We start from the raw sequence: 17103 nt of genomic DNA, 5'->3' as shown, positions 1-17103 counted from the left end.
ACTCAACTGACTCTTTGTGACCCCATAGACAGTAGCCCGCCAGGCTTCTCAGCTTAAGAGGTGGCAAATGACATGGTAACTTGGCTTTCAGAGAATAATTTTTTCTTTTAAATAACTTTCAAATGTCAGTATTTTCTTTTATTATTATTCTGTTCTCCATAATATACTAGAAATCAAAACAGAAGACAAACTTCACATTAATATGATCAAATGCTAAGTGAAATGTCTAGGATTGTTTAATTCTAGAACCTAAACTTCTCAAAATTTTGGAATAAATTTGTTTTAAGTGATACTTCTGTACAAGTTATGCTTTTAATTACCTGAGTGTCATTATAAAAACATTTTATGCTTGCAAAACAGAAATTAAGAATAGTCTCAGTTATAATATTTGAAAATTCCACTCAAGTATTATCTTCCCTAGGAACCCTTTCCAAAAACTTTGCTTTGGGTAAGTCTGGTTGCATGGTATTATAAGAGCACAGATTGTGAAACCAAATGGTGAAGTCTGCTACAGGTTTGTCACTTACCATATTATCTGCCTTTCTTTACAATAAAAGTTCCTTGAAGATAGGAATCATGTTTTATTAATCTTTGAACCCCCTGTGTTTTGTATATAATCTCTGGCATCTTTAAGATGACCAGTTACTTACTGGATTTCATTATTTGCTGTAAACATGCTGTACATTACTAATGCCAAACATGAGCACAGAAATGTCTGATAGCTATTTTGTCTTATTCATTCTAGGGTTTCCCCTCCAATTAGAATAGTCATCTATTTTATATGTGTATACATTATTTATTGAGGTGGAGGTACTTATGTTTTGAATGGAATTTTTTTTTCTGATTTTTAAATGTACTTTAAATATTAGGTCTTGGAGAAAATGCTTGTGCAAGGAAAAGTCATGAAAAATACCTTATAGCTTTGAAGAGCTCTGGACTTACATATCCTGAGGATAAACTTGTATATGGTATACAAGAGCCATCTGCTGGCGCTAGCACTCTGGCAGTTCAAGGTTTGTTTTAATTTGAACAATGGTAACTTTTCTGTATTAAAATAAGAAACCCCTCAAGCTTTACTCATTATTGAAGAAATTTAAGTGCTGTGTCATTCTTTGTAAGGAAAGTAATAAAAATAGTAAAAATTTGTAAGCAAGAAAGGATAGATTAGTCAAAGAAGATACTCTGTTTTTCTTCAAAGGGATTCAGTTTATCAAAGGTTCTAGTTTGAACTCATGAAAAATGTAGCAGTTGCTATTTAATAGTAGCCCAAAACTTTAGTAGTTCAATATTTTAGTAAACCATGGTTTAAAAAGAAAAGAAAGCAATCCTTCTGAAACATTATTTGTGATGATTAAATCTGGGTTTTCACTGGAGGTTTCCTATTGAAGTATAAACTGATTGGGCCCAGATTTATTAAAGATAACTGTTGAATTCTGCCAAGATAACTGTTAGAATGAGTTATCTTAACAAAACTTTAGCTTTTGATATTGTTATGTTGTAAAATAATTTTAAGTTTAAAGCAATATATAACAGTTATGAAGGGCAGCGTTTTTCTCCTTTCCGAAGGTTTTGCAAGTGCAGCAGGAACATTGGGACAACTAGATTCTTCAGATGAGGTGAGTTACCATTTAACATTTAAAAAGTAGAATTTAAAAGTTTTAGAGATACCATACAAATTTGTGGATATTTTGTAGTTGAAATTCTTCATTTTGTAGACATGGACACTGAAGCTCAGAGTGAAATAACTTAGTCAAGGTCACAGAATTACTTAGTGACAGGATGAGGACTGCAACTAGATTTTTACTTCTTATTTGTAAATTCATTTCTCTTTTCATAGTTTAGAAACAAGAGCTAGGAAGTCATAGATATTTCTCCTATGAAAATATCCCCAAATTTATCCAAGTGGTGGTCATATGTACAAATTATTTAAAAAAAAATTAGCTAAGTCTAGAATAACTTGCTAGAAGAATATGAAATGTGCTTCTTTTCTAATCTCATAATAAAGTTATATCTCAAGAGTTATTAAAAGCAAAGTACTGAGAAATAGGCTGTCAGTTTGAAATGTCAAATTTTATAGTTTATTAATAATATTTCTAATAAATTACATATAATATTCCTGTAGTTTGTTAGTATACAATTTATAAGGAAAAATTTCTTTTTGATCTCTATTTGTTTATAATCTTGGTTTTTATAAAACTTAAATTTCATATTTTTATTGCTTTATACATTTAATGTTGGACATTCTAAAAACTAAATTGTTTTTAAGCATTTACATTTTTTTCCTTTGAAAAAACCCATTTAGATGTGATAATGTCATATGAACTAAGCCAAATATCCTTCTTTTGAAAGCACGATTTCTTTTATGGATATGTTACAATTGGTCTGATGCCTTATAATTTAAAGTTTGTAGTAGCATGTTTCCCTGTAAGAAGGCTCATTTAATTAACAATTAACAGGAACTTGTTAATTTTCAACAAATGGGACAGTCAGTTTAGTATACTACTTTTTTTTTTTAGTATACTACTTTTGAATAGCCAGTGGTGACTTTAATTGTACGTAAGTACATTGTAGCGACACCATATTTTATGGTAGGGTGCTGGAAGGAGATCCTTCTGTGTGAGTGCACGCCCAGGGTAGGGGTGTAGTGCTTTTGAATTTCTTCTAGAAGTAACTTTGTGAGGGATATCAGAGGATTTGAAATAGGGCCTTTCTTTGTTCATTACCATTGCTTTCACTTTTCTTCTTTAGGTCCTCTCTCTGTTCCTTCTGTTCATTTCTCTTGGATTCTTTGTTTCAGCAACTTCTATGTGTAATATAATTTATATAATCATTTGCTCCTTAATTATGATTATGTTTCAGTAAATACTTGTTGATGGTGACAACTTCAAAATACTTAATTTCAATTTGCATCCTCATAAAATGCTATTTTTGTGATTGTAGCTGAGACCACCTAGAGTTTGTGAAGTATACTTTATATTTAAAGACAGTAAGATTTTTTTGATCTTTAAATTGTTTTTTATAACTAAACTTTTAGTTTATTTAAAAGTACTTTTTAACTAACAATAAAACCTATGACCCAGCAGTCCCACTACTGGGCATATACCCTGAGAAAACCATAATTCAGAAAGACACATGCACCTCAATATTCATAGCAGTGCTATTTACAATTGCCAGGACATGGAAATGACCTAGATGCTCATCGATTGATCAATGGATAAAGAAGTCGTGGTACATGTATACAGTGGAATATTACTTAGCCATAAAAAGGGATGAATGTGAGTCAGTTGAACTGAGGGGTATGAACATGGAGCCTGTTATACAAGTGGAGTAAGTCAGAAAGAGAAAAACAGATATAGTATATTAATACATATATATGGAATTTAGATGCTTTTGAACTGTGGTGTTGGAGAAGACTCTTGAGAGTCCCTTGGACTGCAAGGAGATCCAATCAGTCCATCCTAAAGGAGATCAGTCCTGGGTGTTCATTGAAAGGATTGATGCTGAAGCTGAAACTCCAATACTTTGGCCACCTCATGCGAAGCGTTGACTCACTGGAAAAGACCCTGATGCTGGGAGGGATTGGGAGCAGGAGGAGAAGGGGATGACAGAGGATGAGATGGCTGGATGGCATCACCGACTCGATGGGCATGAGTTTGAGTAGACTCTAGGGGTTGGTGATGGACAGGGAGGCCTGGTGTGCTGCTATTCATGGGGTTGCAAAGAGTCGGACACGACTGAGCGACTGAGCTGTCTGACTGACTGACTGATGGAATTTAGAAAAATGGTACTGATGATCCTGTTTGCAGGGCAGGAATAGAGATGCGGACATAGAGAGTGGACTTGTGGACCCAGCAGGGGAGGGAGAGGGTGGGATGAATTGAGAGAGTAGCATTGATATATATTCACTCCCACGTAGTAAAACAGATACCTAGTGGGAGGCGGCTGTATAACACAGGGGGCCCCGCCTGGTGCTCTGTGATGCCCTAGAGGGGTGGCATGGCAGTGGGGTGGGAGGGAAGCTCAAGAGGAAGGGCTTATGTGTATATACACTTACGGCTGATTCACTTTGTATGGCAGAAACCAGCGCAACATTGTAAAGCAGTTATCCTCGAATTAAAAAAAAAGTACTTTTTATACTTTATGTATTTATCATATTCTTTAATTGGGGTGAAGATGGGGTCATTCGAACATCTGAAAACTTAAGAATTTGAAGTAGAGTTGTTCAGCTGGATGTAAATTGAAGAGATACCCATTTTGGTTTTTCTTTAAAAGGAACTTGAGCTTTTGTTAGGCAGATCTGAGTTTGAATATTGCCTCATAGTATCGCAATGCTTTCTGCCAGGTTTTAAGCTTCTCAATATGAATTTTCTCATGAAAAACTGGTGATTATTTTAGTATTAGGATTAAAGGGAATGATGTATGTACTGCCTCTCATGAACCAGATACAAATTAGGCTCTTGATAAATGTTTTTTGTCCTAGTGCTTTGTATGTAGAAGGGATTCAGTACTGAAATTTTCAGCTACCGTGGGTCATATGATAGACATTTTTGCTTGTCTTTCCAGAGAAAATAAGTTTATTAAAGCATGGATTAAGAGTAATGAAGTTTAGTTTTAAAATTTTAAATTGAAAGTTTACTCAAATTTTATACATTGTAGTTGTTTTACCAGTATTCTGAAATATGAATAAGCTACAGTTTATCCAGTCTTTTTATAATTTCCAATTTTTTATTATAAGATACAGTGCTTGTTTTTCTTTTTAAGCAGATAACTCTCTAAGGTATGGAATTGCTTGACTACAGGGTGAAAAGTGAAAGTGTTAGTCGTTCAGTTGTGTCTGACTCTTTGGGACTCCATGGAGTGTAGCCCGCCAGGTTTCTCTGTTCATGGGATTTTCCAGGCAAGAATACTGGAGTGGTAGCCATTCCTTTCTCCAGGGATCTTCCTGACCTGGGGATCAAACCGGGGTCTCTTCTGTCTCCTGCATTGGGAGGCAGATTCTTTACCACTAGTGGCATCTGGAAAGCCCCAAGCTATAGGGTAGGCATATCTTAAATTTTATTAGATTGTATGTTTCTGTTTAAAAAAGGCACACACACATATTTATATTTAAGATGACAAGTATCGAAAAGTACAAAGACCAGACCATTACCCAGGGCCAGTCATAGAAGAGTTTTAGTGATAGGAAAATTTCTATTTTAAGATTGCAGTCATAATTTTTTTAATAAAAAATTTCATATATGTTTTTATTGACCTACATACTAACAAAGTCAAATCTTGAGCTAGAAATAGGAAAGTTGTATAATATAGCAAAACAAAAATGAAAATCAGAAGGAGGCAATTTGAAGGTTTAAAAAATTATGAATTCTAGAGCATTCCTCTTGCCTAACTTTCTTGTAAATGAGGAAGCTGAATTTCAAATAATTAACTGATCCACTCGACAGGTGAATTCCATCTCATTAGTAGTAGAGTTGCAAATGGATGCTAGGTCTCCTCTCTGCTGGTCTAGAGTTTTTAGTGTAAGTTGGATAAACCCAACCGTTCTTATTATTTCTGTGCAGCAAATTTGTCCTAAACTTTGTTGCTTACAATTACCATTTTTTGTTTTGTTAACAATTTTATGACTCAGAAATTTGGGAATGGCAGCTGGGCAGTTCTCACTTAGGTTATCTTATGAGATTCCTGTGATTTGTTGGCTGAGAAACTAAAGTCATCTGACAGGTCAGCTGAACTGGAGATATAAGATGCTTGGACGGGGCTACCTGTTGGTGCTGGCTGTGCACAGGGGGCTCCGCCTGCATGTGGCTTCTCCAGCACGGAGTCTCAAGTTGTTGGACTTCTCGTGTAGTTGTGGCTTTTCCTAATGTGAGTAACTCCAGAGCAGCAGCTGTGGAGCCTTTTCTGTGTTAGACTTGGAATTTTACATGCTATCACTTCCACTGCATTCTGTTCCTTATGAGTTGGCTAAGGTGGGTTCAATGCAGAAGGAGGCAAATTCCAACTCTCAGAAGATAGGAATGTCAAAGAGTTTGTAAACATGTTTCAAAATTTCCACAACCAGGATGTGAAATTTGCTATTCTTTTTCCTGGATTCTCTTGGTAGCCTAGAAATGACTGGTGATTATAGCTAAATACAATACCAGTAATTTATTATGTATTTTCCTGTCTATTTAGGTGGTACTTGTCTGTTTGGGAAAACTATAACATGATAATGAAATACCACTTTAGCCATAAATGGCAACTGTAGGGTTTTAAAGAAGATCAAAGTTTTCCTTAGTAGAATAGTTATATTATTATATCTCAAGAGAATGAAAGCTTATATTTAAAGTTAGAAGAGAGTTTTTAAAAAATTGATCTTTGCCTTTGTAGAATGAAAAGGGACATATTAAAATTTTACAGGATTCATTGCAGCTTAAGGAACAGAATATAGTTTTGAATTTGATTAAAACGGAAACTAAAATTATCATAACTTTTCTGCTAATCTTGGGGTCTCTTGTGCTTTTATTTCTTAATGAGAAACTTTATTTTATTGGGACCAGTGATTTGGATGGAAAAAGCTTCCTTTTGTGTCTAGGTAATCATAAATAGAAGTTAATTGAGTTTTAATGTGATATATTTAGAGGGAAAATATAAGAATTTCCATCTTCTTAAAAACTTCATTGTGGAATATCGCTTTACAATTTTATGTTATTTTCTGCTGTACAGCGAGGTGAGCCAGCCATGTGTATATGTGTACCCTCTTGTGGGGAGTCACTGCCATCTCAGGCACCACAGGGCAACAGGCAGAGTTCCCTGTGCTGACAGCCTGTGCGCAGTTGCTCAGTCACGTCGGACTCTTTGCAACCCCATGGAAGGCAGCTTTCCAGGCTTTTGGAAATTTCCAGGCCATGGAATTCTCCAGGCAAGAATCCTGGAGTGGGTTGCCATTTCCTACTCCAGGGAATCTTCCCAACCTAGGGATCAAATCCCTAGGCAGATTGTCTCTTGCATTGTAGGCAGATTCTTTACCTATTGTGCCACCTGCGAAGCCTAATGATGTTTGAAAAAACTGATGACTTCAGTATTTTAAATTTGTATTATAGTTCTTTTTGAAGCATTTTTGCATGTACAAATGATGAAAATGCAAGCAGTAATTTAATGAAGAATGGAATAATTAAAGGAGAAAGTAGATGAAAGGATAAGGAGATGGAAAATGTTAATAGAAAATGTACCAGAATTGATGCTTTTAAACTGTGGTGTTGGACAAGACTCTTGAGAGTCCCTTGAACTGCAAGGAAATCCAACCAGTCAAAGGAAATCAATCCTGAATATTCTTTGGAAGAACTGATGCTGAAGCTGAAACTCCAGTACTTTGGCCACCTGATGTGAAGAACTGAGTCATTAGAAAAGACCCTGATGCTGGGAAAAATTGAAGGCAAACGGAAAAGGGGACGATGGAGGATAAAGATGGTTGGATGGCATCACCAAATCAATGGACATGAGTTTGAGCAAGTTCTGGGAGTTGGTGATGGACATAGAAGCCTGATGTGCTTCAGTCCATGGGGTCACAGAGCCAGACATGACTGAGTGACTGAACTGAACTGAGATACAGATGTTCTTGAACAAATATCTATTTTATGCCATTTAAAAATTTCGCTAAAGCTTTTAAAGCCATATTGCATTTTATTTTGCAACTGTGGTCACAAATTATATGTTTGCTCTTAGCATTTATATTTGATATTTAGTGAAGAGCTGAATATGGCTTAAGGATTGGAATTTCTACACTCTTACTCTACAGACCCTTAGGGCTATTGAACAAACCCCTTTTGTGATTTCATTCTTATAATTTAGCAAAGTATATGAAAAGGGAGACAGGATGAGAAGAGGGCAATGACATCTCAAAAACTGCCATAGAGAGGGAGTTATAACAATTAGAAAATGTTGTAAGTTAGAATTGGAAGAGATCCTAGGCATAATCTAATTCTGCCAATTTGAAAAATGAAGAAACAGATTTGAAACTCTTAATATTTTTCCTGTTTAAAGTTTTACTTGAATGAGCATACTGCTGTCTACTTAATTTTATTCTTACAAGTTGTGTCAGATATTTGTCCCTGCTGTCCCTAGAGTAACAGAACAGTATGTACTCAGCAGGGCTATTTATACACATGACACTCTTTATACTACTACTTCTTACTGTTGGTTTTTTTTTTTTTTTTTTTGTGTGTGTGTGTGTGTGTGTGTAGCTAATGTGTAATAAGAGTTGAAAATGTTCTTTGTGTTGAATGAAGCCGAAATAAAACAGAAACACATTTTAACTTTATGAAGTACTTTAAAACATGAATTTATGTTTATTCATTTTTTGTTTAGATTTGTTCAGTCATCAGATAATTCAGTTCAAAAGAAAATTATCTCCAATATTATATGTACATGGGTGTAATAGAGAGTTTCTTAGAGAAAATAGGACCATTTAAATCAAGATAACTTTTCAAGGAAAGATTATTTTCACTGTGGCTATTACCATAAGCAGTGTCCGTCCATTTATCTATGTGTATTGACCAGATCATTAATCTTTGTGACTTTGATACATTTAGCTGTTAATACACATTAAATTAATAAATAAACACATTTCCCCCCCCAGTGTAACCATAAAATTTGAATGTACATTGTGGAAAAATTGACAAATAGAAAAAAGAAAACATTTACCTCCAGCTGTGCTCTCCAGAGATTACGACTATTTATTAATTTGTTTGTTTGCCTCTAGTCTTCTATATTTCATACTCTTACATAAGAGAAATAATCACTTAACAAAATAAGTTACTATGTAAATGTGCTCTCAATATTCTTGCTTTTATTCAAGAAAGAATCCAGTGAAGAGTTAAAACTAATTTGATCAAAACTTGTAGGAAAAGCACGATTATTGCAGTTGAAAGCTAAAGTAACTTTTCATAAATGAATCAGTTCAGTTTAGTTCAGTCGCTCAGTTGTGTCTGACTCTTTGCGACCCCATGAATCGCAGCACACCAGGCCTCCCTGTCCATCACCAACTCCCGGAGTTTACTCAAATTCATGTCCATTGAGTCGGTGATGCGATCCAGCCATCTCACCCTCTGTCGTCCCCTTCTCCTCCTGCCCCCAACCCCTCCCAGCATCAGGGTCTTTTCCAGTGAGTCACCTCTTTGCATCAGGTGGCCAAAGTATTGGAGTTTCAGCTTCAGCATCAGTCCTCCTTTAGGATGGACTGGTTGGATCTCCTTGCAGTCCAAGGGACTCTCAAGAGTCTTCACCAACAACAGTTCAAAAGCATCAATTCCTTGTCTCTCAGCTTTCTTCACAGTCCAACTCTCATATCCATACATGACCACTGGAAAAACCATAGCCTTGACTAGATGGACCTTTGTTGGCAAAATAATGTCTCTGCTTTTTAATATGCAATCTAGGTTGGTCATAACTTTCCTTCCAAGGAGTAAGCGTCTTTCAATTTCATGGCTGCATTCACCATCTGCAGTGATTTTGGAGCCAAAAAAATAAAAAAGAAAAATATGACTTTACTTTTAGAGGTACAAGGTTTGATTTTTAATTAGTTATAAATTACATTAAAGGTAAAAGATAAAGAGTGGGGAATCACAGAAATTTTGGTGAGGAGGCCTTGGAAATACTTAAGACATTTCTTTGCCAGTTTAGCGTTTGATTTTATGACATTCCTCACAAATGATCAGCCTCTCCATAAACACTTCCAGTGGCTGAGAGCTGACCTAGCTTATGAGGCAACTCGTTCCTTTGTTTGATAGCTCTAATTATTAGGAATCTCTTCTCAGTACTGTTAAATATTATAATTTTCCCACCTTTCTTCTTGTTTTCCCCTATAGAAACATTTTAATTTTACTTCCCTTAGACATCCCTTTAACTTTTTAGCTTTAGTTATACAGTATTCTCTGCTCTTCATAGCTCTTTCACCTCTTCATTCCCTTTTAAAATTATGATCTGATTTGGTACAGAGTCACAAGGACAGCTTATCATGAAGCATGTTGTGCTTCCTTTAGCCTAAGGTTTTTTGTTAGCATTTTAGCAGCAGTGCTAAACTGTGGCAGAAGCTCCAGTGGTCAAATGAAATACTCAGGTCCCTCACTCACTCACCCCTTCAGATTTACAGCTGACAAGTTTGAGAGCTCCCTCTCTGCTTTGTTTTGTAAAATTGAGTTAAAGCAAACAGTCTTGTGTTACAGTGGCTTACATAAATGTTTTCATTTTATTCTAGTTTCTCAAGATCTCCTTTGGATTTTATTTTTATAATCTGCTATGTTAAATGTTCGTTTAAGCCTTGTGTATTTTGTATTAACATTCTTTGAGTATTGTTTTAGCTAACTGTGAACTTAACTTGACTTCTTTTTTTGGAGCTCATATTTTTTCATCTGTCCAGTAAATCCATCAAAGAAAGAAAGGTTAATTTGGGTTGAAAAACACCTGTAAATTTTTCAGGCTACGAGTTTGAATCTGTTTTCTGGGGGGATGGGGGGCAAGGTGGGGGTAAGGGTCTTCTCTGATATTGGACATAGATATCAAACTCAGCTAGGAAGGGAGTCTACCTGTGCCTGAAACACACATAGCAGTGTTGTCTACTTCTCTACTCAGAAACCTAGGTAACATTTTGAGTGTTTCTGAGAGCTGTATGAATGCTGTCTCAGTTGAGGTTGTTTATTTCCTCTTGTTCATGGGACCCCTTATTTTCCCCCAGGGTTCTATACTGTTTTCTCGTGGATAAAAGGGGAAGAACTCTAACTCTCCATCTTGAGTTTGGGGTGGGGTCTTGTTGTCATGATAACTAAATTGTTTTCATCTTCCTTAATGCCTGAATATCCCACCACTGGAAGTTATTCCTGTTTGTTGAAACTGTTGTTTTTTCTTGGTATTTGCCTAGTGGCCCAGTAGTTAAGACTGCATGCTTCTACTGCAGGGGCGGGTATTACATCGCTGGTTGGCGAACTAAGATCCTACATGCTTCAAGGTGCAGCCAAAAAAAATAGAACTTGAAATAGATAATACACTAATCCATTATCTTGAGTAGATTGTTGTAGTTAGGATTGGAAATCATAACTAGTATTAAAAACATTCATTAGCTTAAAGCTATAATTCATTGTTATTGAATTAATATAAAATTAATGTTAATGAAAAGATGATGAAATTACCTATTACTCTATCACTTAGAGGTGACTTACTCTAATCATATATATTCTAACAGATTTTATATATGGTATATTTTAGAGGCTCCATGCCATATATGCTATTCTGTAACCTGCTTTTCTTACTAATGATAGTTTTAAACACCTGTAACAAAGAGTATATTTTAACAGATTTTATTTGTGTGTGATATCACTACTTAAATGGTTTCATACTCCATATGCTATCCTTCATGGTATGCTTTTTTTTTTCTATTTATAGTAATAGTTTTGAACATTTACCTGGTCATTATGAATATGGAACTCTATTCTTGTTTTTCTTTAAAGAGTATATTTGTGCTATAGTTTACTTCCCTAATTCCCTGCTTTGCTGTTGGAAACCAAAGTTGTTGTTTTTTTTTGCCGTTGTAAACAACATTGTGATGAGTGTTATCCAGATAGTCTCTAATCACTTGTCTGATTATTTCTTTAAGATAAATTCTTAGAACTGGAATTTCTGTTCCAGTGATAGGTATAGTTTAACGACTTTTCATATGTGTATTGACAAATTGCCATTCAGGAAAATTGTTCTGTTATATACTCTCTACAGTGTAGTATAAGACTACCCGTTATCCCACCTGTTTAAATGGAGGTAGACTCCCTTCCTAGCTGAGTTTGATATCTCTGATGATGTCAGGCTAATCTTTGTTTCTAGACTTTTGTCTTTGTGCCTTCTTGGAATGACTTTCCTCTCCCTAGCTGGACTAATTTTACTTGTCCTTTAAAGCATAAGTTTGGGAAATTTTTAAGACTTTGTATTGTCATGGCCATTGCTTGACCAAGGATACACTTTTCACAGGAAGTTTTTATTTGAAATTATGAAATAATCCTAACCTGGAATATAATATTGAAAGTTTTTTTTTTCTTTTTCTCTGGCCAGGAGAACAGTTTAATAAATGACTGTTAGCTAAAATCTCAAATTTTAAAATCTTCTGGGTCTTGTGGCATGGTTTACATTCATGTATCTGTCTTTTATGGCTCAAAATTTCACACTGGCTGAGTTTCTCTTTGCACAAGGTGAGGGTGGCGAAAGAAGAGGGAGTGGAGTTTGACTGTCACTATTGCTGCCAAGTAGATGACCACAGAGGCCTGGCTTTGGTGGGGGTTAACAGAGGGCATATGGAAGTGCTTAGTAAATGCTGAATGACTGAGCTGTGAGGTATCTTTGGGAACCCCCAGACTGGTCCTGAGGGCTGATGCTGGACTTGTCAGAAACTTGCAGTTAAGTCTTGGTATGTAGGCCAAGAATACTACACCAGTGGGTTGAGCCACAGCATAAAGCTGAGGCTTTTCTGCTTTGGAGGTTTGATTTAATTGAGAAAGTGTCTGGGAATTTGTACCATGGTTCTATCCTGCCATCAGCCTAATTGGTTAGCACAACAGACAGTATGCCAAAATACTACCACACATGTCTTTATAATACCAGTTGGCTCATATATGTTTGGAAAATAGGAAAAGGATGTCAGTATAACATGGGAGTTTTGGATTCCTATGCAGTCTTTCCTGAACTGTGCAATAGTTCATGAGATCTGGGATAATGGGGTACAGTCATACCCTTTATCTGGAGAGAAACAGATCCTCATCTGCGAAGGGAGCAGGAACCTTTTCAGCAACATTTGAAGCAAATAGAACTGAGCACCTGCACCCATGGCTTCCTGCGTTAGAGGCACATTCCTGGCTTCACTGTTGGTTTTACTGCTAGCAGGCTGCTTGCTTCGCTCCTCTTCCGTTCATGTTCTCAGCCAGCTAGCTTCCCACTCAGTTGTGGTGGTATGCTGTTAGCATCCCGTGAGACACGCTCAAACCACTCCAAGATGTTTGCCTGGGCATCCAAATGATCTCCCCAGGTACCAATTATTGCTTTTGTTATTTCTTTGGTTATACACTTTCTTGGTTACAGAATAGGTTGTGAATGGTCTGTCCCTCACTCTTCTATTCCCCATAAGCCTTGTTATTTTTAATGTGAGGTATTTTTTCAGGAATGGATATATCACATGTGAGCAGAAATACATATATTTTCTTCTTGGATTTCTTTCCTAGTGAAAGTGAAAGTGAAGTTGCTCAGTCATGTCCAACTCTTTGCAACCCCATGGACTGTAGCCTACCAGGCTCCTCAGTCCATGGAATTTTCCAGACAAGAGTACTGGAGTGGGTTGCCATTGCCTTCTCCAGGGATCTTCCCGGCCCAGGGATCGAACCCGGGTCTCCCGCATTGCGGGCAGATGTTTTACCACCTGAGCCACATAATAATTTGTTTTTATTAATATTTTTTTTGACCATCAACTCCAGCTTCTAACATACTGTGTTTATTTTTCAGAACTTGATCTCTTGAACTCATTTGTTTGTATTAGACTCTTCAAAACTTTTCCTCTATTCATTGTTTTAATCCCCTTCCCCTTCTCCTCTTCCTTCCTGTGCTAATCTTTTCCCTTCTCCTCTTTAGCTTCTTTGTGCATTTAATATTTTGCTTATAAGCCTAGGAAGATTTTTATTTTGGGATTTTGGGGCATTTGAGAGTCTTTCATTAAAGGCACAGATTAAGTTTAAGAACTCTTGCATTTTAATCCTAAGAATTTTCATGATATATTTAATTATAATGCTAGTTTTAAATTAAAAGTCAGTATTAAAATATATTTTATTATAGCAAATACATAAGAGTAAAATTATTAACAATATGTAAACACACCTATATTTTATATTTAATATAATTTATAAGCATACTTAAATATACATAAAATATATAAATTCATGACTAGGACTACAGATAATGCTAATTTTGTTTTTCTCCAGGAGGATCAAGATGGGAGTCAAGGTCTGGGCAAGAGAAAGAGGGTCAAACTAAGTAGTAACACCAAAGGTATTTATATTTTGTTTTTTTCTTGTGTTAAAAAATGCTTAATCACTAAGAGCACTTGGTTGGCTGGCCATCAAAGCTGTTTGAAGAGAGAGTTATGTTATTAGATGTGTTCAATTTGGAGAAAGTGTTGTTAGGGGATGATTGTGGGGGACCTCAAAAGCAAGTGAAACCCTTACTGTTGGGATTTTTGTTCATTGTTTTCTTCATAAAATGAGCAATATTATATTTGAGCCAGAAAAATAGTCTTTTCGTTGAATCTTTTGATTTGGATCCAGCGTTTTTGCTATAAAGCTTTAATTTGATTTGTATCTTTTTTTAAATTCAGGCTATGCAATTTCTAGAATGAAAAAGGATGAGCAGCAGGGAAGTAGTGTGGGTATGTGTCAGAAGAAGTAACAACAGTGAAAGAAAATGAGAATGAATGGCACTTAACACATATTAAGGGCTCAGTAAGGACTCAATGTATATTGATGCAAAGGAGAAAGTAGATATGCCTATAGTGAGGGAATAGGTTAGTAATAAGTAATATGTATTGAACTTTTGTATATGCTAGACATAGTGCTAATCACAGCATGTGCATTCTGTCATTTAATTCTCACAGTAACCATATGAAGTAGGTTTTATTGTTACTACTGTTTTATAAATGAGGAATGAAGGTGTGTTAGGTGTAACAGCTAATGAGAGGTAGGTCCTTAATTCAAATCTCAGAGTTTAAATGCTTTATCAGTATATTTTCTTGACCCTCCCTAAAAGCTTTTTGAGAGTACTTGTTATTGGTTGGTAGCCTGTGCTCCATTTTTGAAATGGATTTCTGAATCTTAGCGTAGTCTTATTTTCTGGGTTATCTGTTAGAAAGTCTCCAGAGGTTAAAATGTTTTCATGAAAAGATTATTTTTTCTACTGCCAAGTGTGTCTTTTGGAAAGTTTAAGACTGCTTGGAAAGGTGGAGCAAGCAGACAGTTTCAGTTGAGGCTCATTTTGTACGTCTGTTCTTAGTTACTCATGTTGCTGCATTCAACTGATGGACTGTTAGCAGAGGGCATGAAATTTGATTTGCTGTCCAGGACGCACGCCTGCAACATGTTCCCCTTTTTCTTGGCCCTGCAGAAAACCTGTAATGCCTGAAAGAAATTAGAAACCCATTTGGCTACCTGGCTCTTTGACTTAACCAGAATTATGCATGTGCTTACCTGAGTCCTTGAGACACATTTGAGTTGGAGGAGATTGTTAGGCATATACTTGAGTTTAAGCTTCAAGGATGTTTGGAAAATACCTCCCGTGGTGTTAAGAGGTCATTGTTTTCCTTCAGCCTGGTCAAACTCTGGCTTAAGATACATTTTATGCAGACTTGATGTTGAAGTTTGTTTTCTTTACATCTGGATTTTTTGCTTTTGAGATGGACTGTTGTCCCTTCCTTCCTTTACTGTTAAGAAGGAGTAAAGATGTAAAACTTATTAGTTATGTTTGGTTTGAGTATGTACATTGAAGAAATGGCTTTTTCAGTCAGTAGAAACTCTTTCCAAGAAGTGATTGTTGCTTTTGAAAATGTCTGAAGTCCAGAGTGCTTTAGTTTTTGTAAGAATTTGATTCAACAGTTTGAAAGCGAGCTGAAAATAAAATATGTAATGATGGACAAGAGGAGAGGCACTGTGCTAACAAACACATCACTACCTATTTTCAAAAGTTCAGTTTTAAGGATGAAAAACTTAGCCCTAGAGGACTTCAGCTAACATGGCCAAGATGAGCTGGTGAGTTGCAGAGCCTGGACTCTATTGTCTAAATTAAAAGCTATCATTCATTTATACCACATACTGATTCTTCAGAAATTTCATTTTACAGTTTCGCTTGAAGTGGTTTTAGGTGTTGTGAAGGTCATGACAGTTTAATCAAGATTTTAAAGGTAATAATCATACATAAGTAATAAAAGCATTTCTAACCAGATTTCTATAACATAATGTATAAAACACATAACACATGCTTTAAATATCTTGGGAAACTGGTATCTTTTAAGAATGACAGTGAAGACATTGTGGTTCACCCCCCCCCCAACTTTTATGTCTGAAGATAGAAAAATTGGATTGTACATAACAGCAGCTATTTTCATTATAATAGAAGGCACAGCTTTTCTGGTGTATTCGATTATTTTATTTATTTAAAACAAAGTTAATATATCTTTAATTTTTAATGCTTGATATACAATTATAGTAGCTTCAGGCTTTTCTTTGGTTATACAAACTTGCAGAGAGTTATAACTATGAATTTAAGAATAAATACTACTAGTTTTAAAAAAAGAATAAATACTACTAGTTTTGTTCAGCTTTGTAATTATTTTCAGAAGCACTTATCTGGCAGGGATTTTTTTTGGTAGTCAGTGAAATTCTCAATCATGTTAGTACCAAGTGAATTTTGAGAATTAAATTGGCTTCAACAATGTGTGCTGTAGGTTATATTCTAATTTTTAATTATAATCTTTTTATTCCTGTCACCTAATTCATTTGACCCCTAATTTTATTACTTTTTGACTTTGAATCTGTCAGTGTGACCTTTGAATGTATTTTGCCTCATTTCTTGCAAAACTGGTCATTTCTCTTTTAAATCATTGCCATGTCCTGCAAGTGGCAGGAGGAAGAGATTTCTGTTTTACAAGTAGAAAATTGTGAGATTTGAAAAATAAATAATTTTTATTTCCAAGTAAGAGCTGTGTAGTATAATTGTATTTCTATTTTTAGTCCTTCTGCATATGGCTTATTCTGAAGGCTCCATTGAAAGGGAGTTAGATGGGGGATTAGCAGATATTTTTGTCTCTGGGTAGTTTAAATCATAGTGTTTCTAGAGTAATGAATTTGTTATTCTGAAAATAGTGGTTGTTAATTATTAATGGGAAATTGGGTTAAAGTTGTATCAGATTTAAGTCTTATTAAGCTCAGTGTTTTACGAAAAAATCAAGAGAGTGATTAAATACTGAGTTGTTACTCTTTTAGACTCATTACCTGAGGAGATCATGATGTTATTGTTTAGTCACTAAGTTGTGTCTGGCTCTTTTGCCAGCCCATGGAC

At 35.6% G+C, this 17103-nt stretch overlaps 1 protein-coding gene across 1 annotated transcript in view; it reads left to right on the top strand.

Moving 5' to 3' along the window:
- The window catches only part of UBR3 (ubiquitin protein ligase E3 component n-recognin 3), a 194818-nt gene that overhangs the window by 42301 nt on the left and 135414 nt on the right, over window positions 1-17103 (top strand). Inside the window, exons 4-6 of the mRNA XM_070476042.1 lie at window positions 870-1013; window positions 1567-1616; window positions 13980-14046. Of these exons, the coding sequence (XP_070332143.1) occupies window positions 870-1013; window positions 1567-1616; window positions 13980-14046 (261 nt within the window). The remainder of the gene's footprint in view (window positions 1-869; window positions 1014-1566; window positions 1617-13979; window positions 14047-17103) is intronic.

The sequence above is a fragment of the Odocoileus virginianus genome, chromosome 13, assembly GCF_023699985.2.
Source record: "Odocoileus virginianus isolate 20LAN1187 ecotype Illinois chromosome 13, Ovbor_1.2, whole genome shotgun sequence".
Lineage (NCBI taxonomy): Eukaryota > Metazoa > Chordata > Mammalia > Artiodactyla > Cervidae > Odocoileus > Odocoileus virginianus.
This window is presented reverse-complemented; position numbering and strand designations above follow the sequence as displayed.